General features: G+C 41.3%; 1 protein-coding gene across 2 annotated transcripts in view; it reads right to left on the bottom strand.

Annotated features, from left to right (window-relative positions):
- Positions 1 to 26,120, bottom strand: part of LOC147697735 (coagulation factor X-like) — a 333,359-nt gene that overhangs the window by 81,204 nt on the left and 226,035 nt on the right. For both annotated transcript variants that reach the window (XM_086934407.1, XM_086934406.1), the window contains one exon: positions 4,185 to 4,345. In XM_086934407.1, coding sequence (XP_086790533.1) covers positions 4,185 to 4,345 — 161 coding nt within the window. The remainder of the gene's footprint in view (positions 1 to 4,184; positions 4,346 to 26,120) is intronic.

Below are 26,120 nucleotides of genomic sequence, written 5' to 3'. Positions count from 1 at the left end.
TAAAAATACACATACAAAGAGATAGAGAATACAGAGAAGTGAACTGTGTAATATCGTCCTATATTGGCAATAAGTGGTCTGAAGACAATATAAAGCATGGGCCATAGAGCGAGTTGTTTGTAAATTAATGTCTCCTGATCCCAGAGATGCCAGTATAGGATCATATTACACATCTTACTCAGGTATTTTTCATGTTATGTGATTTATTAATTGATTTTAGTATCCTTTACAATGATGTGGAGCTTTTGAGTGTCATCCTGTTTCATTTGTAGAATTCATTATTTGTCAGAGACTGCAGGTATGCCTGTCAATGTTTTGAGAAATGTGTGTTTTATGTTGGGGAATCGATAAAGTGCTCATTTATTTTATGTGTTTTCACGCAACATATTGTAAGTAATATTTTAAATGAACAGCAGCATTGTAAGAAAATAAAAACATGTTATCTAAAGTGTACCTTTTGTTTTGTAGTACATTGACACTACAGGGTAGATTTAACAAGACTGAAAATGGAAAAACAGAGTGCAGTTTGCAAAAGTGCATTTAACTTTGATCCAACAGGCTTTTTCCTTTACAATTTTTATATTCACACATGGAGAACATTTATTGGTGTATGCGTAAGGATGAGTTTGTCATGTTATTAATCCTTCGAAAATGACATTCGCACTGTGAATTTCTGTAATATTTTAGAGTGTAGACCTATTTTCTGTGACTTTTGAAAATACTAGCAAAAATCAATAAACAGGTTAACTCATAGAGTCAATGCCACAGAATAACAAAGGAGGCACCGGACTCTAGAGATGTTCATATAAGTGTATTTATTTATTTTCAATGACCGTATTGATGCAGTTTGGCCAAACATTAGTATTGATCACGATAACTCACCATATTGGAATGTTGCAGTTAAAAACCTGTGTTATTGTCACATACCCACATGCCAAAATGACAAAATACTCCCCAATTATGTGTTACAGTTCACATCCGACTATGGGGCTTATCACAGGATAACCCTTGGGAGAAAACTAAATTGGAAGCCCCAGATTGAGACTACGGCCCTTAAACACTGCCAAATAGCTGGTGCACTATTGAGAGAACACAAGACCTCACAAACTAAACCCATCAGTCCAGTGATCCAGATCTAGAACACTAAAGTCGTAGCAGTGACTTTATATGGGACAGAACACCTCTAGTCTTAGCCCAGAAAAATTTGTGAGAGGCCGCAAAGTACCCCATCAAAGCCCTTTTTCAATGACCTAGGATGTAATCGTCTGGAGGAGACATCAAGGTTCAGACCGACAGCCTACTGGCACAGACTATGGTCTGCTCCTGAACTATCACACCATGCTAAAGCACTAAAGCTAGTCAGACAGGATGATACCTCTTGTAAGATAAGCTGGCTACCAAAGGTGAAGAGCACCTTAGTTAAGATGGGCTTGAGCCACTTGTGCGAGGACTCTGAAGGTCACCAATTCCCATCTAAACAGCAACTCAAGGAGCTTTATCGGTCCATGGTTCCCACAAGCAGCTCACGTACCATAGAGTATACTTCCTTGACCGGCTCCTTCATGGAGCATAAGCCTTGTCCAAGGTACGAGGCCAATTGGATTTGATTACCACGCCTATTGACAGGAGAATATTCTTTCAATTCTGGGTTGGCTCATTACCATCAACATCCTTTACCCACAAATGGCACTTTACTAACAACAATAAGTGCTATTTAAGTATAGAGCAGGAAGAGTCAATCCCTCACATCCTTTTTGTCTGTCCCGTCTACAAGGCCCCCCCCGGGTCAAATGGCTAAAACCCCTATGCACTATCTTGGGCACCAGGTCTAGCTCCACAGCGCTAAGAAGCTCTGTGTGATCTCCATTGCCAAATTCTTAGGTTGGTTGTGGAAAATACACGCTAAATCTCTCAAGACGCTAGCGGCAAGCTAAAGTAGGAGCTTATAGTAAAAAGAAGATGGAATGGCCATGTCAGGCATAATAATAATCTGGTCAAAATGGAACAATGAAACAAATTGGTTAACCGCTGTACTGCTCTCCAAACAATGTCCAACTTATGCCTACGAATATACAGAATTGTAGCCTGATAGAATTGCATTTGTACTCGTTCTAGCCTTAAGGGTTAAGCACCAGTTTCTACATTTTGTACTTTTTTTTGCAGTTTTATGGGGGTAATATTATAAACAACCCTTTTAAAAAAAGTTTGTCTTCATATTAACTCCGGTCTTATGTCAAGAGATAATGTTAAGCGCTGAGGCAAAAATTTTTATGTTTTTATCTATACTTTTAAATATGTTGTACTGTGTTTAAAAAAAAAAATATTGTAATTGTCTTTTATGATCTGTGATATCGAAATAAAGACTATACACACAAAGGTTATTACAAGTTGTTTGTGGCAAAGACCTGCCCCGCCATCTACATTGTACTTTGTTTCTGAATGTGTCAAATGAGATTCTTGGAGGAGGGCTATTTGTGTGCTATGCCTTTTGAGGTAGGCGTATACTGCAAACGTGCGAGATGGAGTGCGTAAGCCCAAGATATTCCAGGTCATAATGCGTTGTGTTGCCATGTAAAGGTTGAGTATTGCCACTGGCTTGTTGTTTAAAGTGACGTTGTCTATAAGCTTAAAAACTTTGAAAACCGATCGAGTCAATCAAAGAAGTAGCACCTTTCTTAGTAATAATAAGCACGACCCACGTCAGGGCTGGTCCAACTTCCACATCCGTATTATTTCGGATGTTTGGAATCACAATAGCAGCACGAGTACGGCGTACGGCAATACCAACTACGTAAACAAATAGACTGCCCTGATGAAGTCTAATTGCACAAACTGCTGTAAATAGACGAAACACGTGTTGGCTAGTGATCCAAAGAGATGCTTGATGTTTGAAAAGAACATTAAAGAAGAAGATTGACACCGATTTTGGAATACGTTACTTTATTCAACAACTGCTTTGTACACAATTCAAGTTATGCTCGGGATATATTGTATATAACATTGTAAATGTGGTTTACTACATTAATTATGACGCTAGATAGATGTCACTATTATCCCTTGTAGCAGCTCTAATAACTTTCCTCTGTACTTTTGACAGTTGAGCGCAAGTTGAAAACCTTCTATCTGTTGCTTTTTGTTATGTTTATAAGATGTTATAAACAAACCCCTCATTCTGACCTACGGGAACAGATAGTCTTGCAATAGTGAAAAACAAAATTGGCAGTATTTCACTATCAGGACATGCCACACACATCAGGGCATGTCTTACGTTTCACATACAATGCACCCTGCCCTCAGGGGCACCTTGGGCCTACCTTAAAGGTGAATAATATGTAGAAAAGGGAAGGGTTAGGGACTGGCAATTATGTGCACTTGCGAAGTCGACATAGCAGTTCCAGACTGCACACAGGCTCTGCAATGGCAGGCCTGAGTCACATTTTACAAGCTGCTTCTGTGGGTGGCACAATCAGCACTGCAAGTCCACCATCAGCATTTGATGTACAGGCCCTGGGCACACATATTTCACTGGGCCTGTAAATCAATGAGTACTGTTGGGTAACAGTAAACATCTGTTATTCAGCGCCAAGAGGCCTAAGGGTAATTGTGCGCTTTACAAATACAAATGTTATGTTATGTACTAGGGTCTGACAAGTAAAACAAATAAGCCAATCATGGAATCACTAATCCAAAACAATACTTTACAAAGGGAGCACTTGCACTTTGGCACTGAACAGCAGTGGCAAAGTGCTCAAAGCATCTAGACCAGGAGAAATAGAGTCCAACACACAGCAAAACACAGGAGGTAAAGGCAAACAATTGAAGGGAGACCCACACCAATGGTGCCAGGCCTAGCACCACCCATACAATTGGGCAGTATATTTTAAGTGTGTTTGTTCTGGAGAAGCTGAAACTCAGGATTTAAAACGTGTCACAGTGGTTTCAGTTGGCTTTACTAATGCCAATGTATTTCTAGACCAACAAACCCTTTTTAGCAATATTAGGATAATGAATGGCTAAGGAAAAAAACATAACTTTATAACCTATAATATGCAGTTAGCATGCAGCTCTTTGATTACAGCCCTGCGCAGGACATGAACTCTGTTTGAACCTATTACATGCATTCATTTTGAAGCCATATATGTCATACAAGTTGCCTAAAGATACAAATAATAACAATCGTTTACCTCCCACGGACACTCGCCGGGTTTGCAGTCCATTGTCTTCTTTTGCCGGTCTTGGTCAAGTGGATTAGGGTCGTCATTTTTGGCCCTGTCTTTAAAATGACTACGTACATTTCTTGATTTTTCTTCATTTCTTTCATAAATCTTTCCACACACAAATTTCCCTGAAACAGAACAAGACACATTGTAGGGCATGCCAACTGCATATTGCTGGTTTTACAGGAAAATAACTTAGCACAAACCTACAAAAACTATTATTCACATTTTTAAAAAAAATACACGATCTCGAAAAACTAAACAAATGCTTTTTGGTTGATATGTAAACTTCTTGAATCTAAATTTAAAGAGCAATATTTTTGACAAGGTTATATCGTTTAATTAAACTTGCTGAACTTAACATGCTAATAAAATCACACCTAACCAATTGAAGGCTTATGTGATATAGGATCTACAAATAAATGTAGAGCAGCTTTCGATTGATTTTATCCTGGTGTCCAGCTACCAGCAAATGTTGAGGCTTTTGGTAAATGTTTCTTATCGACAGCCCAGCACAGGGGCTTTTTTAGAAGATTTTCCTCTCGTGGTAGTAGTGAAACATTTTGATTGGCCATATCTTGAGGTGTGCTATTCTGAAATCTTACCAGCCACAATATCATATTTAAGGAGGTTTCACTGGTGAAACTTCTTCGTAATAGAAATATATCTTTGAGAGATGTAAGTCTGACACTGACGGTTTGTCTTTTAATGGTCTTAATGCAAGTGTAACCATACGAAATAAAATGTACTTGAAATAATTTCACCTATTTATACCTTCACTTCATAACTTCATTGAAATTAATTTTTCTATAAAAGTTTACATATGGCAATAGTGGATATTACATGGCCATTGTCAATGTTTCTTTACTTCTTTAGTTCACATTACTTTATGTCACGTTAAAGTGATGGTTTCCCTGTTTGCATTTACTTTTGATAATATGTGAACTATTTTGTGTTAAAATATAATTCTATTGCTTCATTGTATGATTCTTTACTTTATGAATCCATTCCGTATTGGAAGAAATACCCAAATTAGGGACAAGAGCTCCAAAAACAAAAGACTGAAGTGAGACTTCCATGTATGCCGATCACAAATTGTAAAACGCATTGGTAAAGCCAATAGGTTTCACCTACGTGGAATTTATTGGCTTTGCAAATGCTTTTTTACATGTGGGACAGAGTAACTGCTGTGTAACATGTAAGAAAATACATAGACAAAGTCAATAGAATATGTATTGATGAAACCTACTGGCTTCACCAATGCTTGTTTTTCTGCTTTCCTTGCTGATGTCCACAAAGTAGTTGGCGTTCTGCTGATTTCTTATCTTGACGTCACTTCTGAGGTCACCAGTATTAGTGCCAACCTGTGTCCATTGTGAACAGGTTAGTGAATCTGATGCTTCGATCAATTTGCGTATTAATATCCTGGCTACTAAAGAGGATGTCAGGGAAGAGTGGTGTTTGGGCACTGCCAATGTTCACTGGACATTAACCCCTGAGCTAGAGCTCTTAGAATGATGGCCCACAAAAACTGATGACAGACTTATTTTCAGGCAACTTTTTAAATATTTCATTAAGTCCCGGTCTCTCTTACTCGCTTAATAAAAGTTTAATTGCAAAGTGTAAAATGCCCCAAATTTGCATAGCTATAGGAACGTAAGGAACCCCATTTAGATTGAACTGCACTCTACAGCTATATGTAGAAGAACAGAGCAGCGAAGGCTAGAGTTGCACATGATCAAACCATTTGTTGTAGTGATACAGGTAGGATTGGATCTTCACCACTAGTCCATGTTTTCCGGTGATTCTAAGGGTGTGGCTGTAGGTCACAATAACTCTAATTACAACTGTTGGATGTACCGGTGGTTTCCTTTCATTTGTCCCACAGAGCCACCTTTTCCATTAGAGGTGTTGAAAGCTGCTGGCCCCACTATGGGCCTTGAGCGCCACCTACATTAATTCAGGACCCCTTGTGGTGCATGTGGCAGCACACAAGCGCAGATCAAATATTCAGAGCAGGGTAGATGCAGGATCAGGAGGAATAATAGCTCTACTCAGATTACTAAAAACTGTTGAGGCCCAGAGGTGTAGGCATATGGAAGCAGAGTTGGAATGTTAGTAGATAAATAAAACAGCAAACACATTCTGGACAATGTGGGACAAAATATCTACTGCTGGCTGGCAGATGTAGCTGTCCCATCTTGCGTTTTTTAAATTGTTTCCCCACTCCCCGGTATGATCTTCTGTTTGACCGTTAATTCTTGTGGCCAGCAATTCAAGAGTAACGCAGGAGGAGGTGGGGCAATGATTAAAGAAAAACACAGGAGGAAGTAAGGATTAAACAACACTGAACTCAGGCCAGCTCAGTAGGTCCTGAAAGTTGAGGAGGCACTTAACCCAGGCAAGCACGCCAGGGTGGGCTGCAAACTAGAACTGAAAACGGCTGTGTCGCACCAGGTCTCACTACTGCTCTGCAGACGCAGAGTTCATGCTGGTAATCTTGGCATGGTCTGCGGTGCAATGCTTGTTTCAGCAGGCACAGAGTAGTTACATGGTCGCCCATCTCGACACGCAAGCACTAACCTGATGTTGCCAGTAATTATTCACTTAGTGACCTGCAGGCCCCTTCTATTGTGTATTTGAGAGGCATGAGTTTAAGAAAACAGGCAGATCTTCATGTAGGCGGCACTGGGATACCAATTCAAGCAGGTGGGCTTCTCTGCACTTCCACACTGGCTGCATCTGCAACCAGTGATTAAACAACACACAAGGGAGGAAGCAGGTTGGGAAGAAAACATGCAGCAGTGATTAAAGAATGACACGGAGAAGTGGCGACAAAGATTAAAGAAAGACAAGGGGAGTGAGATTAAAGAGCACACATGGGAGGAGGGGGGTTGGGGAAAAACAGACAGTGCACGAGGACGGCGAGGGTTGAGGACCTGCAGACACATGCATTCTCAATGAGTGCATGTGGAAAAGTGTAACCAACAAAGAGAAATACAAACAAGATAAGGACATGATTTACAGCTGTCAGCTGAGTGAGTTTGAAAAGCCAAAAATGAGGAAAAGTAAGTGGCAAGCACTAAGTGTGAGCGGGAAATCCGTTACGCTCGCGGATTTTGCGGATTTTTGTGAAATCCGCAATCCGCGAATTTTGCGGATTTCCCGCAAAATCCGCAAAAAAAAAATCCGCGAACGTAACGGGTTCAAAAGTTGAACCCCCACTCATGCAACTATTTTGCAATGGCGCCAGCAAGCTGCCAGCGCCGTTGTAAAATAGTTACAAAGTTAGCTTGCACAGGAACCACTAGATAAAACGAAGCAGGTGCTGCTTTATTTTATCTAAGTGCTTCCTGTGCAAGATAACTTTGTAACTATTTTACAACGGCGCTGGCAGCTTGCTGGCGCCATTGTAAAATAGTTGCATGGCTGGGCACAGGTCTGCAGCTCACTCAAGGGACCCCTGCGCCCTTCGGGGCGATTGCATAGTAACACACACATGGTCGCTCGAACTAGTTGATGCTCAAATTCAGTGACTCATTCATTAGCCCAAAAACAATTGTGAGCGTCGTCGAGGCTGGACAGGTGTGCCTTCTTCCCAAATCTACCCTGGAAAATCAGCTGTGATGCTGGATAGGCTTTGCATCCTTGACTTTCACGAGCACAATACCCGTGCTGTTCCTGTGACCAGGAGCTTCTTTCTCTTCATCTGATGAACTGATCTTTCTCTGACCTTTTATTCACACAAGAGGCACATACCCTACTGGGCACATTGTGTTCACACGGGTTTCTGCAAGTTCGCACGCGTTTTGTACAATTTCGCAATTTGCGAAATTGTACAAAACCCTCGCGAACTTGCAGAAACCCGTGCGAACATAAAAAAAAAAAATCCGCAAATTTGCGGGAATTCGCGGATTTTGCGGATTGCGAGTTTGCAAATCCGCAAAATTCGCGAACGCGAGATTCGCAAAATTCGCCCATACTTAGCAAGCACATGAACAGATGAAAAGTAGGGGCGGAATGTCGGTCCCTTTTAAGATTTATATTATACTAGCTTACCCGTTGCTCATTGTTGCGATCTCAGAAGAAAGGACATTCAAGGAAACTCGCTATGATAACATTAAATTTACATTGTGTCATTGTTATTGAGGCGTATTCATTTTATTTTTGAAAACATTTCTAAGTGTGGCTTGAGCAGTGCGTCCTCGATTGGCTTCCAATCTTGATTCTGCTTGATCTCCTGTTTCATTCGAGCGGGCTTGAGCAGTGCGTAATTGATAATTTTCCAATCTTGATTCTCGCTGCTCTCCTGTTTCATTCGAGCGGGCTTGAGCAGTGCGTAATCGATCTGTTTCCAATCTTGATTCTCATTGCTTGTTCGTTTGAGAAGAACGGGCTTGAGCAGTACGTACTCGATCGGCTTCCAAGCTTGATTCTCGTTGCTCCTTCGTTTGAGAATTACGGGCTTGAGCACTTTGTATTCGAACAGCTTCTAATCTTGCTTCCCATTGCTCGTCTGTTTCTGAAGCTCGTAATGTCTTTTTCTTTCATACTTCTGATGTAGATTGACCAATCGATTGTCGTTTGGGGTTCATAACTGTCGACAATGCTCGCAAATTTGCTGTCAATTTCAGTATTCGAAAGATTATGAGGGCCCTGGGGGGCCGATATAAAAAAGATTTTTTTGACAGAAACCGTCTCGGGAGTGTACTCAACAACTTCCCAAAGATTCATGGCGATCGGATGAATGGTGTAGTAATGCATAAAGGACAAACAGACGGACAGACATACTTTCGTTTTTATATATATATAGATATATTAGATTTCACAAGTACAGCACAAGTGCCGAGCAGGCGAAACCAAAAATGAAGATAAGTAAATCACTCCATCAATATGTGAAGCCCAGTGACATTGACAAAATGGACAAAACATATCTATTGAAGAAACCAAAAGTTTTACCTAGCTTGTTTGTTTACAAAGATTAGTTTGTCTCTCCGTAGAGGAATGAAGGCGCTCTGTCATATGTTGCAACCCCCTTTACTCTCACTCCAACAGCTATTAGATTTTGAGGGTGAAGATTCATATGCTATCGCTCACCACTCTGTGACTGCACCTGTATCCCCCTAATACATTGTTCCGCTTGGCTCCCTCTACATCCCGCTTTCAAATAACTCAGTTATTGAACCTGCTGTAAAAAGAAAAAGACCCGATGGGAAACAGATCCAGACCCCAAGATTACAGAGAGCACAAAGAACGAAAAAACAAGTACCAGTTTCGGCCCAGGATGTGCAGGCTCATCGGACTTAGGTGTGGACTCGGGGGTGGGCACCGAAGAGGTTTTGTTAGCAAAATTGGAAAAAGTGGTCCTTAGTCTGTTAGAGCCATTAAACAGTAAATTGGGAAGAATTGAGGAGAAACTAGTGCCCCTCATTAAAAGGGATGTAATCAATCGCAGCTCCATGACGGTGGACCAACCTTTACCATCTGAATTAACCACAGGGGTGTTGACAAATCTGGTAGGTGGGGTCAAGAGGAAATAACTAGGAGAGTTCATACCACTCTCCCAAACCTTGCAATATCACAAAATACTTTACACCTTATTCCAAGCCCCCCACAGATATTTACCCACTCTGCCTACTTTGCTGGAGGCGCACGTGCATAGCATAATTCAGGGCATCAACAACACCTAAATAGAAGGTGGATTGAGACCATAGGACCGCCATGATCCAACAAGCCTAAGTGAAAGACCAGCACGGGGGGACAGGATACAGTCTGGAGCCCCCCGACACAGGTCTGAAGGAGCTCCACACTCTAGATCTTCCTATGGCAGCCCTTCCATATGTTCTGGTTCTAGTTGATGTGCCCCCGTTGAATAGGGTTCAGAGAGAATCAACTGAACAACTAATGGCTCAAATCTTTTATTGGTTTAGCTCCCAAGCCAAAGAGCTTGGCCTATGGGGAACTAGACTAGATACACACATTATTATGGTAAAGTTGGGTAAACTGGGTGGGGTCTTTCCCTAAAGTAACAAGCCGAGACAATGAGGTTGTGAATTTTAATAACCAGCTTGTGGTAAGAAACTTATTGGTGGTTCTAATTCAAAAATGACTGTCTCCCACTTATCATAATTTTTCAGACCCCATCACGACCCACACTGTGTCAGTATCAAGAAGCTAACAATTGGAGAATGTCAAAACAACCCTTAGACCCTTTACCATCTGCAACACAGGATATTTTAACCCATTATAGATCAGAGAGAATGTATGAGTTGTCGAATAGATTTTCGCCTTTGGCTGATTAAGAGGCCTGTGATTGACTACCTAATGATGGTACACTAGTAAATGTCAACAGCCCTAGAGAGTTCTTTAACATTCCAGAGGAACTGACTTGTATGACCCAGATTGAATCAGTAGTGGGAGGTTACACTGGCAATGTAGCAGGTGATCCAGAACAATTTAGCAGTATAGATACATTAGTCTCTGTGGAAAGAATGGAATCCCAAAAGCACATGCTGCAAATAGCCACATGGAAAGTGGCGGGTATTCCTAATAAGAAGGCTTTACCAGAGTGGGCTTTAATGAGGAAGGGTAGAGACATTATCTACCTCCAGGAAACATGGACAACATATCCCATTTCAATTAATGGCTATTGTTCTTTTCAATCCAGCGCCGTCTCGTCCCCGGCTGACAGAGCAAAAGGAGGTTTGCTCACCCTAATCTCAAACACTTTAAATGTTAAGATCATAAGCTTTGATCATCCATCCCCTAATTTTCAACTCTTAGCTTTTAGAGCAGAATGCCCGCAGGTATGCCTTATGATAAATTATTACAACAATAATTTCTGAGGTAGCATGACGTCAACTGTAGACTTCCTCGAGAAAGAGTTCATAAAATTCATAAGGGTATTGCCAGCTAAGGACATTAATATTCTCTGGGTAGGGGATTTTAATGCTCAAGTATGCCTCCATCTATCAGACTTGGTTTGCTGTTTAGAAGATATACAGGTGAATCCAATGGTGCACTTTGTGCACAATGACCTTGAAAACAGACTGCATAGATTGCTGACCACTTGGAATCTAGAAATATGTAATAAAAGAGAACGAGCTGGAGGTGGCTTGGAAAACACTTTCCTCCGTGACAATCGTGAGTCGACAATCAACTTTATAATTGCCTCTGCCCATTCTTGTGTCAACATCAGTGATGTCACTGACCATGTCATGAGTGATGTAATATGTGACATCATCAGCAATGCATTGCGGGGCTCGAGTTATAGTTAGCTCAACTAACTATAACAGACAAATTTCTCTGGTTTTGTACGAGTGAAATGTCCAACTAACTATAACATCCATGAAATCTGTGTTTTTTTCAGTGAATTTTTAAGGTTTTTTAAATAATCATTTCTAACTATAACATCCATGAAATCTGTGTTTTTTTCAGTGAATTTTTAAGGTTTTTTAAATAATCATTTCTAACTATAACGTCCCTGAAACCTATGTTTTTTTTGTGGAAAAAAAAAATGCTGATGATGTCACATATTACATCATACATGACATTGTCAGTGACATCACTGATGACATCACTGATGACATCACTGATGACATCTCAAATGACATCACTGATGACATCACTGATGACAACATCCAGTGACTGTATGTTTCTATGAGTGGATGTATAAGTGTCTGGATGAAGGATTTAGTAGGTGCATGACTGACTGTATGAGTGAGTGATTAAACGTGTCTCACTGAGTGCATGGGTTAGTGACTAAACTGTCTTAATTTGTGCATCATTATGTCTGTTGTTCTGTAAACTGTTGCATGTGTTGATAAGTAGCTATATGAGTAACTATTTGGGTTATTGATTGGTTGCCCAGGTATTTGTATGGGAGACTGAGTGTGTGTGTGGGTGGCTGGGAGGTGTATGACTCTGTGCATAGATGTGTGAACAGTTGATTCACTAGATGTATGGTTTCAAAAGTGCATGTGGAAACAGCTGTATGGGCGGTTGACTGTGTGCATGAGTGTATTGGTGAGTGAATGGATATCTCAGTGCTACATGTCAAAGTAAGTACATATGTAAAACACAGTACATGTGAGAGTTGACATATATAAATAACTGTGCATAAGAGCCAGTGAATGTGTGAGTGGCTGTATGGATCATTGTGAACTTGTATCAGGGATTGTTTAAGAGAGTAAATATGTGTTAGTATAGGTTTGAATAAGTAAGGTTTGTATAACTGTATAGTTGAGGAAATGGAGGTGTGATTGATTCTTTGCATGACTGACTAGGTGTGTGAGTAACTCCATGGATGAATGTCAGTCTGTGAGTGTCTGTTTACACTGATTGTATCTAAGGTTATATTTGAGTCTGAAGAGGTTCATCGTATTATCACATGAATAATATCATCAGTGATGTGATCAGTAATGTCAAATGAGATGTCATCAGTGATGTCATTTGAGATGTCATCAGTGATGTCATTTGAGATGTCATCAGTGATGTCATCAGTGATGTCATTTGAGATGTCATCAGTGATGTCATCAGTGATGTCACTGACCACGTCATGAATGATGTAATATGTGACATCATCAGCAGTGGATTGCGGGTGCGCGATATATAGTTAGTGCAACTAACTATATATGGAATTTCAATGGTTTTGTGTGAGTAAAATAAGGTTTTGTAAATGCGAATTCCTAACTATATATGGTCTATAACCTATGTTTTTTTCAGTTAATTTTCAAGGTTTTGTAAATGCTAATTCCTAACTATATATGTTCTAAAACCTATGGTTTTTTCAGTGAATTTTCAAGGTTTTGTAAATGTTAATTCCTAACTATATATGGTCTATAACCTATGGTTTTTTCAGTGAATTTCAATGGTTTTTTAATAGCAAATATCAAAAGCTTTTTTGTGGAAAATGACTAAAATTAGGTATACATAAGCGGCTTTCATTTATGTTCACCACAGCCACTGTTGAAAGTAAAGTGAAAGTCGCAAAACAGTGGCCAAGCCATCTAGTCCCTTTTAGGCCCCATCATGCACGTAAGTAACAGCCATTTTGTGTGTCATGGCCTCTCTGCCCACTGCCAATAGCCTATGATTGTTCGGAATTTGTTCTCTCAGGGTGATTCTCTATTAACAAATAAGCACAGAGTCGCAATACTCTGTTTAGTTTTTGCAGATAGAGAAGGATAGGTAGTGCAGACTTTTGTCCCCTTTGTAACCTGTCATGCCTATCTCAATGTGAATGTGTTGTGCACCCCACACAAAGAAAACAACATTTATTTTTATTTTTATTTGCCCCGCAGGGCCCTTTTAAAGACATTCTTTAGTCTAATTAGGTTGGCCTCTATTGTATGTATTTTTTTTTTATTATTTTTTTTTCTTTCGCTCCCGGTCGGTGAACCGGGTAGCTTAGTGTTACCTCAATTTGATGCCGCGACTCGGTCCGCGAACCGGTAAACGTTCTTTTTGTGCAACTGCCGCGTTAGAAAACAACATTGTGACGCGTCGCGTAAGCGCGACGTATCGCGTTGTCGCGTAATGCATCTTATGACGCGCCGCGTTAGCGCACCCGGAAGTGTTCCGGAGCGCGAACCGAGGCGCGAAATTTTTTTTTTCTCGCACATATGGGACTCCTCAGCCACCCTCAGAAAACCTAGGGGGTCAGGATACGTCTACTGTGCCCCCTTCTACCCATTCTGAACATTATTTACCCTCCATCTTGTATCTCAATTCTACCGAAACACAAAATGGAGGACTCCCATAACGCTGCATGTTCTCGTACAGGGGCACACACTGAGAAGCGCTCGCTTAAAAAAGGTGGGAAAGTAATTTACAGAAAAACCACTGGAGACACTTTCACCAAATATACATTAGCTAATACTACATACCAATCCCTACCATTTTCACAAATTTGGTTGGAATTCCATTTAGCCATTTAGCATGTAGACCTCTCTAAATTCCCTGAGGTAAATTACTTCACAAAACACATCTGAAGTGTTGGAATTGACAACTAATTAAAATGTTACTTTCATTTTTACTTTTTTTACCTGACATTTGATTGATTATGTACCTGAATATATATAAAGAAAGAGAGAAAAACACAGCCATTTTGACTACTACTTCCTGAAGTACATTGCAAGAACATTTTCACTGACAACTTAAACTTGTTTTTAAAAGGTAAGATGTTATTTTATAAATTTGACCGGAGAACTATGTTATATAATTTAAATTAATTTGGAAAACATTTTCAGATAGTTATATACTATCCCTCTGTAAGAGTTAGACATTGAGAAATTCTTGTTTATTATAATTATGGATTGATTTACGTTTCTGTGTTATAATTATGAATTTACTTAGGCTTTTTCGCAGGCACTTTTTAATAGTACTACTTCACGCCTGAAACCATACAGTGCCCATAGATAACTTCTCTGTTATAAACTCACAAGTACCTGTCTGAACTTAAACCCAACATTGCCCTATCTCTACTGATATATTTATTTTCTATGCAAATTTCAGCACAAAAATGGAAGGAGAACAGAACGTTTCCTTTGAAATTCCCCTAGAGATGAACAATGAGGAAATCATTGAACGCATTGACTTGGAATTCATGGACGAATCACGAGACCAAGAACTTCTACAATGTGTAGAATCTGTGGATTTGTTACTTCATTATGAGGACGATAAAATGTGGGAAGTTATGTTCACTCAACAAGAGGACATTTCGGACAGTCAAATGTTAGACAGTCTATTAAATTTTGAAAAAGAATCAGAAAAATACATTTATATTTAATAATCAAAAATTGTTCGAGTCTTTAATCATTTTTATATGTAATTTATAAACTAGTCCCAAATTGATTATAATGTAAAGTCAGACTTATAGTATACTGTGCAACTTTTTTATGTTACACAATAATTTTGCTCATAGTTACTTCCTTTCTCCAACTATATTATCTCCAATGTGTATTTAACATCTCTTTATCATCTCCTGCCTCCATATTGTTTTTACTTTCCTGACACACTATGGTATGAATTCCATATTCCACAATAACTTCTGAAACAACATGTAAGATATCTACAAAGGAGACGGTGTATATTAATTTTTTGACTCTGCATTGGTACCTACATATTGCTACTTAAATAAAAAAACAAAAAAAAACAACAAAACGAACAATCAATAAACATACAATATTTAAAAAGTCTATCCTTCTTGTTTCCTCATAGTACGCTCCCCAGACCGCTTTCCGGTGCGCGTACCGGGCGCACCCCATGCAAACAAATTTTTTTTTTTTTTTTGCCCCGCGTGGCCCTTTTAAAGCCTCCACATCAAACCTAGGGGGTTAGGGAGGATCTACTATGCCCCCTTATGGTCATTTCCCCCTTTGTTTTGGCCTCCTCTTGTCTCTCGATCCTACCCAGAGACAAGATGGCAGCCGCTCCGGACTGTTTAGAATGTTGACAGACACCGGAGAGCCAATCAGCTTCACTTCGCGAAGTTCCATTACGCGTCAGGTACGCGAACCGGAGCGCTACCCGGAGCACTGTTACAGATATATATATTTTTTTGAACGTTAATTTATCAAAATCCACTGGAGCACATATATTGAGACCTAGCAAAGGCGCATCGGGCTAACAGTCCCTACAATTTTGCCAAGTTTCGTGCAAATCCATTCAGCCGTTCGAGCTAAAAGTGAGGCCAACCGCCCTATGGAAATTAACATGGGAAAAACGCGTTTTGGGACCCCCTTTTTTCTTGGCCCCCCCTTGACGAAACCCCCTCAAATTTTCAGGGGCTGCTCAGAAACAAAATTTTCCATTTTCCTGAAAATGTCAGCCAATTCCGTCCACAAACGCCAAAGTTATTAGACATAGAATTTTCAAAAATCCCATAGAGAAAAAATCCTAACTATATATACCTACTGGCGACCGCCAGTAGGTAATATATATATATATATATATATATATATATATATCATGCTCAAAGGTTACCCACCGAATGAAGAGCATTCAAAAGCAGCATGAGATCACAGGCCTTTATTAGGTTTGAATGATACCACGCACTGCCAAATCCATTCAAAGCTGAACCTTCATACATACGCCTGACGCATTTGGAAGTAGAAAACTTATTGTTCAAAGGCGATGACGGTCAGAGCAGTGCATGTTCTGACACCGCCCAGGATGTTAAATAGTCCATTATTGTCACGCCACTGGATGGAAAGTTCCGTTTTAGAATCAGCGTGAGGCAACCTGGGTGTTGTAGTGGCAGATGAGTTAATATACCTGGATGGGTGCACAATCTCAAAAGTGTCAAGACACTAGGCAGTGTCGAAATGCGTAGCGTGACCTGAGAATAAAATCATCTGCAAAACCAGCTTCTGGGTGCGCTGTTGCTTAGGAGCGATTGTAAAAATTGGAATATATATATATATATATATATATATATACACTGAAAAACCCATAGGTTTCAGGCCTTATATAGTTAGGAATTAGCATTTAAAAAACCTTGCAAATTCACTGAAAAAACCATAGGTTTCAGGCCTTTTATAGTTAGGAATTAGCATTTAAAAAACCTTTGAAATTAACTCAAAAAACTATAAGTTTTAGGGGTGTTATAGTTAGCTGGACATTTCACTCATACAAAACCATTGAAATTGCTCCTATATAGTTAGTTGTACTAACTATATTTCGCGCACCCGCAATCCACTGCTGATGATGTCACATATTACATCATTAATGACATGGTCAGTGACATCACTGGTGACACCTCAAATGACATAACTAATGACATCATCCAGTGAATGTGGTTTTCTTCGTTATTTAAATATGCATTATATATATAGCAATTTGCATTGAAGAATGAGTGGATATATAAAAATAAATATTTGGATGGAGGATTTAGTAGCAGTATAATTGACTGTTTACTTGACCAATTTATAGTGTCTCACTAAATATAGTGAATAGTGATTAAACTGTGTGAATATCTATGTCACTTTGTCAGTTGTTCTGTAAACTGGTTCTCCATTTGGTTACTAGCTATGTGAAAGTCTATATTAGTTATTGATTAGTTAACTGAGTATTTGTATGGGAGAGTGAATGTGTGTGTGGTTCGGTGGGGGGTGTGTGACTGGCCAAAGATGTGTGAATAGTTGATTCAGTAGATATATGAAGTTAAAACTACATGTTCTAACAGTTGTTTGGGTGACTGAATATCTTTATGGGTGTGGTGATGAGCAAATATATTTCTCAATGGTACATGTCCAACAAACTTGAAAAATAAAAGCCAGTGTATGTGTCAGTTGTTGTGTATAAATAAGTATACATAAGACTCAATGATTGTGTGAGTCACTGTATGGGAAATTGTATACTTGTAATAATGATTTTATAAAACACTAAGTTTGACTTACTATCTAAATGAATAGATGAAGTGGTGTTTTTTTAAGTATGTAGCTAAGTAAGTATGTAAGTATGATCCATTGTTTGCATAAGTGAGTAGGATAACTTCATATGTGAATAGGATATGTGCTGGTGTGTAATGTCGATATAGGTGTATAAGTATTTTTGATAAAAAACGGGAAGTCCCATTTTGAGCACAATGATGACATCACAACCAGGAAGTAGGCAGCTCCATGACTCATTTGGAACACAGAGTTGGATAGAGGAGGAGGCACAGCACTGAGCTCCAGGAGACACACCCTGCAGTCCCAAGACAGGACATACACTGAAACCACAATGTCCCAGGATGCAGCAGGATCCAGTGAAACTGGCAGGAAGAGGAAAATCAAGTTCTCCGAACAAGAGCTGGAGTACTTGATTGAGGGAGTCAGCAGGGACCATGACAAGCTTTTTGGACAGCTTTCCAGGAAGGTGCCCGAGGCTGACAAAAGGCGCATCTGGCTGCGCATCAGGGCAAAGGTCAACACCGTAGGAGTGACACAGCGGTCAATCGATGACCTCAAGAATATGTGGTACGACCTCAGAGGCCGTGCCAAGGAGTGCATTGCGGAGAGGCTGGTGAAGAGAGTGGCCACGGGAGCAGGAGACTCCACAGTTCCCACAAACACACCACTGGAGGACTTGGTTGAGGACACCATCAACCCTGCAGCCTGCGTGGGGGTCACTCAGCTGGACACCTTCCGAGCCACACACCCATCACAAGGTAGGAGCCATGCAACTGCAACCCCGTCCCCTAACAATGCCCATGCCCCCAGAGCTAGCCATTTGGTAACCCCAGTAATGCAGTCCCTGCCCATCAGAAACGCCCAATTGCATTGTGGGACCTGTAGTGTTACATTGTGCCCTGATAGCCACACACAGCCAGAACTGTCAAGGAAAACATACCCCTAAAGCCAGTCAGGGAATGCAAGCCTGAATGCATGTTGCTACATCCGAGGTGCCAGAATCATATAATTAATCATGCACTCATTCACATCACAGGTGCTGCAGATGCTGAGACCTCAGATAGCGAGGCACTCCATATCGTGGAGACTTAAGATGAGATGTAGGGAGAGAGCCATAAAGCCGCAGCACCTGGACCGTCACATGCACCAGCACCTGCAACAGTCCCAGCCCCTTCCCAAACTCACAGGGCCACCACTACAGCCACAGGAGGAGTTCAACGACCCCATGCATCACGCATGGCAGTGGATCAGACCCAACCACCACCCAGGAGGCAGACACGCCGCACAGCCACTGTGAGGTCCCAGGCAAGCGGCCGGTTGAGGCAGCAGCGCACCGTGGCCACATGACCAGACTGGGAGCATCAGGCCCAAAATCTAGGGCTAGGAATTGAAGCACGGATGCTAGCTGTGCACCGCAAGCAGGCACAGCACATGGCAGCCATTCAGCTGCAGCTGTAAAAAACTGCACGCAATATAAACCAACTGACAGAAAGTGTGCAGGAGCTAACGGCTGCAGTGAAAGAAAACAATCAACTGATTGTGGCGCAGCAGGACATCACCCGCCGACGCCACCGTCAGCTGCTGACCCGGCAATCTGCCTATACCCGGTCGAACCACCTGATTGGGAACGCCACATTACAACTGTCGCGCAGGTCACTGGCCATACAGCTACAAATGGTAAAATGCTGCCAAGATATAGCAAGGGCCCTGGAGCAGGTTACCACCGCAGTTGAGAATCAACAGGTATGTGGCCATGGCCATGCAAGGGGGAAGGTGATGATGCCAGTGAGGGCACATCGAGCCTGAGCAGCCTGTCCGTGCCGGTGCTACCAGAACGGCGCCGCAGTGCCAGGCCCAGTGCAGCATTACGGCCGGACACTCCCAACGAGGCGACCGGGTGCGTCCAGCAGGAGGCGTCAGTGACTGACTGAACATTACCAGCAGTGCCATGGTGATGTAACCATGCACACCTGCTCTGGATACAAGAACCTGTATGACGCGATACAGTTGGTATATTTTTTGATAATTTAAAGCACATCTAGAGCTTGTTGAACATAAGAATAGGAATTTATTTTGAACACAAATCTTCCTCATGTCATTAATTCATGTGGCATGCATGAGTGCAGTGTTGTGTGAGGGGTATGGGTGCACTAGAAATAGTTCAGTGTGATGTTGTTACAGCGCCTGTGTCCTTCAGCAGGAGTCTCCCCAGGTGCATGATGCACATGTGCAGGTGGCAGGTTGTCCCCCTCCGACTCACTACCAGACACCTCCACAGGTATCCTCCGCTTGGTGGCAATATTGTGGAGTATGGCACACATGGCCACGATGCGGCAGCAGACCTCAGGTTGGTATTTGAGGGCCCGCCAGTCTTGTGGAGGATGCGGAGTCAACTCTTTAACATGCAAAATGTACGCTCAATGACATTTCTTGTATGTATGTGCGCAGCATTGTGGCGCCGTTCCTGTGGTGTAGCAGGGTTGAGGTATAGGGTGAGGAGGTGTTTACGGAGGCCGTAGGCGCTGTCACCTGAAGGATAGGAGCACAGAGTCAGTGCCTGTTATGCACAGCTACATGGGCTTGACATACTGTATGTGGGCATGTGTACTTACCTAGGAGATGTCCTTCACCAAAGTCACCCCTGGCCAAGTGGGTGTGTATGCCGCTGTGCCAGAAGATGAACGAATCATGCGTGCTCCCGGGTATTGGGCCACAATGTCGGTGATGATGGTCTTCGCATTGCAGACCATCTGGATGTTCAGTGAGTGGTATGACTTGCGGTTCCAGTACATGTATTTGGTCTCTGCCGGTGGACAGATGTGAATGTGAGTACAGTCAATGCAGCCAATTACATGTGGGAAATGGGCGGTGTGATAGAAGTCCAGTTTTGTTTGTGTTAAGTCCTGTTGGGTTGTTGGGAAGGTGATGTAGTGGTGTATACAGCTCAGCTTGGCGTCCAGGAAACTCTGTAGGCAGCGTGACAGTGTACTCTGGGATATCCCCCCTGCTTATGCAATGATCCCCTGGAAGCTTCCGGAGGCCAGGAAGTGCAGGCAGTACAGGACCTGGACATGGGTGGGCACGGCATTGGTCCTCCTTGTTGGGTGCTGCATCTATGTAGATGTAGAGACCTGGCATTGTGACTTTCCTCATGCTCCTACTGTGTCTCCTTAAGTGTGTTCGATTTACCCTACACCTGTGTCTTGTTAGCAATTTTTTTTTCCAATGGAAATTCATGGCTACCACCTGGTTTGGCTTCTCCTTAAATTGCGACTCTTTATTTGCGATGTTGGTGTTTTTCGCTGATTGCGATTTATGATGAATTGGATTAGCGATTTATTTGCGAATTTGCAATATTTTTGCGAATTCGCATTTTAATTCGCAGAAAATGTGCGTAATCGCTGTTAAGGAATCGCAATGGGGTTTCACATTGGTTTTGCGAATTTATTTTTTGTGAATTCGCTATTTGATGCTTTTATTGTTGATGAATTGCGGGAGCAAAAATTGCAATCGCAATCGCTATTTCGCAGCTATTGCGATCGCAATTTCGCTTGATGAATCTATGCGTGATGTCACTGACCATGTCATGAGTGATGTAATATGTGACGTCATCAGCAGTGCATTGCAGGCGCGCAAGTTATAGTGAGTCCAACCAACTAACTATAACGTGGGAATTTCAATGGTTTTATGTCAGTAAAATTTCCAGCTAACTATAACTGGTGTGAAAGCTATAGTTTTTTCAGTGAATTTAATAGGTATTTTAAATGCTAATTCCTAACTATAACTGGTGCGAAACCTATGGTTTTTTCAGTGAATTTCATAGGTTTTTTAAATGCTAATTCCTAACTATAACGGGTGTGAAACCTCTGCTTTTTTTCAGTGAATTTCAAAGGTTTTTTAATAGCAAATTTCTATAGCTATGAAATGTAATATTTTTTATAATGAATCCTATATTGTATATTTATGTAATACTATTTTTTTTATGTATATTGTTCATGGTTTTTTAAATTTTTAAATTTTTTTGGCCTGGAGTGCTCCCGGTGCGCGTCCCGGTGAGCGCACCGGTAAGCGCAGTCTTGCGGCGCGCCCCAGCGCGCATCCCGTTAGCGCTATTGCCGCGAACGAAAACATCATCGTGACGTATCGCGTAGCCGCGTACGCGTGATATGCACAGCGTAAACGCACCCAGAAGCACTCGAGCGCATACGATAGCGCAACGTAAGCATCCAACGCGCTTACGCGACGCGCCCGGGGGCGCGTCGGATCATGTGACCTAAAAATAACACTTTTTATTGGTTCAGGACAGTTTTGGTTTCCAAATGATGAAAGCCCTGGTCATGTGACCTGAAAATAACACTTTTCATTGGTTCCGGACAGTTTTTTTTTCCTAATGATGAAAGCCCCCACCTTTTTTCCTCATTCTCACTTTGTACTTTGAGTGAAGAAGACCTGTTGAAAGACCTCTCTGTACCTTTTTGGACTGAAAAAAAGCTTCAGTAAGAGCAGCAGCAGGAGCATCTCAGCGACCACCACCACCACCACCAAGAAGACCACCACAACACCACAGTGGTGGAGATGAAGAAGAGGAGGAGGAGGAGGAGGAGGAGGAGGGGAGGAGGACATTCCTGCCAGAAGATAATACCCCATATAGGCTAAAGCAGCACATTATATGGGAGTTTTTTTCCATCCCAAAGGACCTCAAAAAAGTGAATGCGCCAAGGGTTACTTGCCTAATCTGTGACACTGAACTTTCAAAGGGGAACCCTAACAAGAAATACTCATTTGCCAATAACACCATGATTCGCCACATGCAGCGCCTGCATCCTAACAACTATGCTGCGGCAGAGGTCCGAGAACTGGCCAGAAACCCTCCCCAATCTTCACCCAGCACCTCCAAAAGAAAGCAACCCACTCCATCGGGACCAGAGACAAGGGAGATGGTCCCAAACATACAACTCCAGTTTGGGCAATACAAGATTACTTGTATTTTTTGTGGTAAAACAATCACCTATGGTGAGCAAAGCATAAAGCTCATCAACCGTGCTGGTGACAACCACAATTGCCCCCAAAAACCATAATTTTTACCTAATTTTTTTTTGCTCCAGTTGAGCCGTTTACAATTCCCTGTTTTTTGTTGCTCTCCATAAAAATAACAAAAAAATATAAAATTGTTTATAAAAGCCAAAAAAAGTACAAAATGTTCCAAAAAACATTAAAAAAATATAAAACAACAAAAAGAAGAAAAAACAGTTCTTTTTAGAACTACCTCCAATTTTTAAAAAAAAGGCTACATTTTTTTAAAACTCTGTCATTCTTTTTCCCCCATGGTACGCTCCCGGTACGCTCCCCGGTGCACGTACCGGGCAATCCCCCCGTGCAAATTGAAAAAAGTATTTTATTTTTTTTGCCCCGCGGGGCACTTTTTGGGCCCCCAAATCAAACTTAGAGGGTCAGGGGGGTCTACTCTGCCCCCTTTTGGTCATTTCCCCCTTTGCTTTTTCCACCTCTTGTGTCTCGATCCTACCAAGACACAAGATGGCGGCCGCTCCGGACTGTTTGGAATGTTGATAGACACCCGAGAGCCAATCAGCTTTCCGCTCGCGAACTCGCGTAGCGCGCTGTTTCGCGCCCCGGTGCACGTACCGGGGCGCGCTTATAGATATATATATTTTTTTGAACCTAAATTACTCAAAATCCACTGGAGCACATATCTTGAGACATAGCAAAGGCACATCGGGCTACCAGTCCCTACAATTTTGCCAAGTTTGGTGGAAATCCATTCAGCAGTTCGGGCTAAAAGTGAGTTCGACCGCCCTATGGAAATTAACTGGGGAAAACACGTTTTGGGACCCCCCTTCTATCTCAGTCCCCGCTTGACGAATCCCCCCCAAACTTTCAGGGAAGGAGCGGAGCGCCGCGAGGCAAATTTGAGGAACATTTCAGGCAGATTCCTCAACCTGCGCCAAGGTTATTCCCAATAGAATGTTGCGAATTCCCTATACAAAATAATCCTAACTATAACTACCTACTGGCGACCGCCAGTAGTTAATATATATATATATATATATATATATACATATATATATATATATATACATATATATATATATATATATATATATATATATATATATATATATATATATATATATATATATATATATATTTTTTAAAAACACTCCCCTTCACACCAGGAATGACGGTGCCGTGTCTTTGCGCAAAAGTTCTTTTATTTTGTCAGCTGAAATTGCAGACCCGTTTTGCCTGCCCTGCAGTCTTGCTCACTAACAGTTTTCCTAAAGTTTTGCCACCATTTTTACCATCGTGAAATTGCGTGTCACATGCAGACTACCACTTAATAAAGAGTGAAAACAGACTCGTAGTTCAATAAAACAATGTCATTGCAAGTTGTTAAATGTACAAATTACATACATTCACAGCATAAGACAGCCCAAAGCATTAAAAAGGATTAAAATGCTTCAATTACCAAATGTTATATAAATGTTCACTCTTAGTTAAAAAATCAAATAGAATGAATCCATTGGGCTCGAACCCTGGTGTTTTCATTAGCATAAAATTCACATCATTGGTATCTTGCCCCAGTGGGCTATTTAATCCTAATGCATGGAGGATATGCCACAGCCCAATAACATGCACTGAGTTACTCTCTGTTTCCAAATAGGTACACATCAAAACATCCATCCAAATGTGTATGCACCCCAGTTTTTTTTATTACTTCACGATGCAAGGAGGGGATGTTTAGTGTTTCTAAAGAACATATAATTGTATGTGCAATAAAACAACGATCAATCATCCTCCCTGTCCATTCCAGCGTGCAATGTATCAGATATATTGTGCATGTTATTTTGATCATTTAATTATACCAAGCCTCCAGAACGGAACCAAGGCTTCATGCGTCCTGCCCTAGTGAGCATAGTCAACACATTTTAAGGACTGTGATAAAACTTGCCAGCATTACATTCATTTTAGTAAAACGGTCTGTTTAAAGTGCTCGTGCTAATTATAAGACCCAAATAAAACCAGTTAAAAGTGGAGATGGGGAACACAGCGATATTCAATTAAAATTATATATGTGTGTGAAAATCTTCCTCAATGTTGAGACCCTCAGGGATCTTAGTGTTGAGCATAATGATATAATTCGACTCAAGTCTTCTCAGTTTCTTTACTTGATCACCTCCCTGTTCACTCACTGGAACAGCTTCAATTACATAATACTCAAGCCCTTTTGTGTCTTTCTCATGGTGTTGGTCGAAATGTCTTGCCACGGGGTACATTTTGCCCCCATTTATAATGGCTCTTAAGTGCTGAAGGATTCGCTTGTGCACAGGAAGGATAGTGCTGCCCACATACCTCAGGCCAGAAGGGCACTGAAGCACGTAGACAGCATAATCTGTTTTGCACGAATACTGGCCCTTAATTTTTCTCTCATTTGAAGAGAACCCCACTGCATAAGTGGAGGTGTTTTTACCATTTGTGCAAGCTTTGCACTTGACACACTTGAACAACCCATCTTTTCTGTTTAGCCAGTACTTGCTTGCCGCTTTAATCTGTGTTGCCGGTAGCATGTTGCTTATTAAAGTTTGCTTCAATGATTTCGCTTTCCTGAAAGTTATCTGGGGCATTCGCTGGACACATTTCTAAAGAATAGGGTTGTTGTAAATGGTGTGCCAGTGTTTCTGCAAGATCCTTCTTAACTTGTCTTGTTGGTTATTATAGCTTGTGGTTAATCAAAAGGGAAGGATCACTTGTCCTGCTCAACCTTGAGTGTACAGGACTGGTAAGGGGTGTCCCAATAAAAAGACCCTCATGCACGTGATGGGTAAGGTGGGTTCAGAGCGGTATATCTTGATTCTCCGCTTTGGTATCACGTGTCTGCATAATCATAAGGTCTAGTTTCGGTATGCAGCCTCCACCCGGAGGTATTTTACCCAAGGTTGGTGCAGTAGTGAGCCAGAAATAAAAAATGGATTTATTAAAAAGACCAAAAAGCTCAGGGAAGGTAAATTTATTCAGTCTGGTTCATGGTCTAGTACACTCTGTTGCAGTGCAACTTGTTTACTTGGTAATGGGTAGTAGTTGCACTTAGAGTTAAAGGATTTACAAAAATAGGGAGAGGGGTGATTGAACATAGGTCGACATGTTTCTGCCTTGATTGCCTGGTTTTTAGGGCTTACGGGCATTCATCAGGACCAGTGATAAGTGAGGTAGGGATTAAAAATACAAGTGCTCAGAAAAGTGAAAAAGGAAGAGGGTTATTGACCTGTTCCTATGTTTGGAGGTCTTATGGTACCTGTAACGAGTAAACACAAGTTTGCCACACTCATACAGGGAGGGGAATAGTGGAGGGACACACGTTAAGCCAAAATTTTGCTTCTCATATCCAACAATTGTAAACAACTTTAAAATGACAATACTTTGCGGGACCGGTTACTGTCTACGATAGTTTCAACTTAATCTACTACTTTCCTATCTCATGCAGTATGTTATG

This window comes from Lissotriton vulgaris, chromosome 8 (genome assembly GCF_964263255.1).
Source record: "Lissotriton vulgaris chromosome 8, aLisVul1.2, whole genome shotgun sequence".
Classification (NCBI taxonomy): Eukaryota; Metazoa; Chordata; class Amphibia; order Caudata; family Salamandridae; genus Lissotriton; species Lissotriton vulgaris.
The sequence above is the reverse complement of the archived record's forward strand: the minus strand, read 5'-3'. Positions and strand labels throughout refer to the sequence as shown.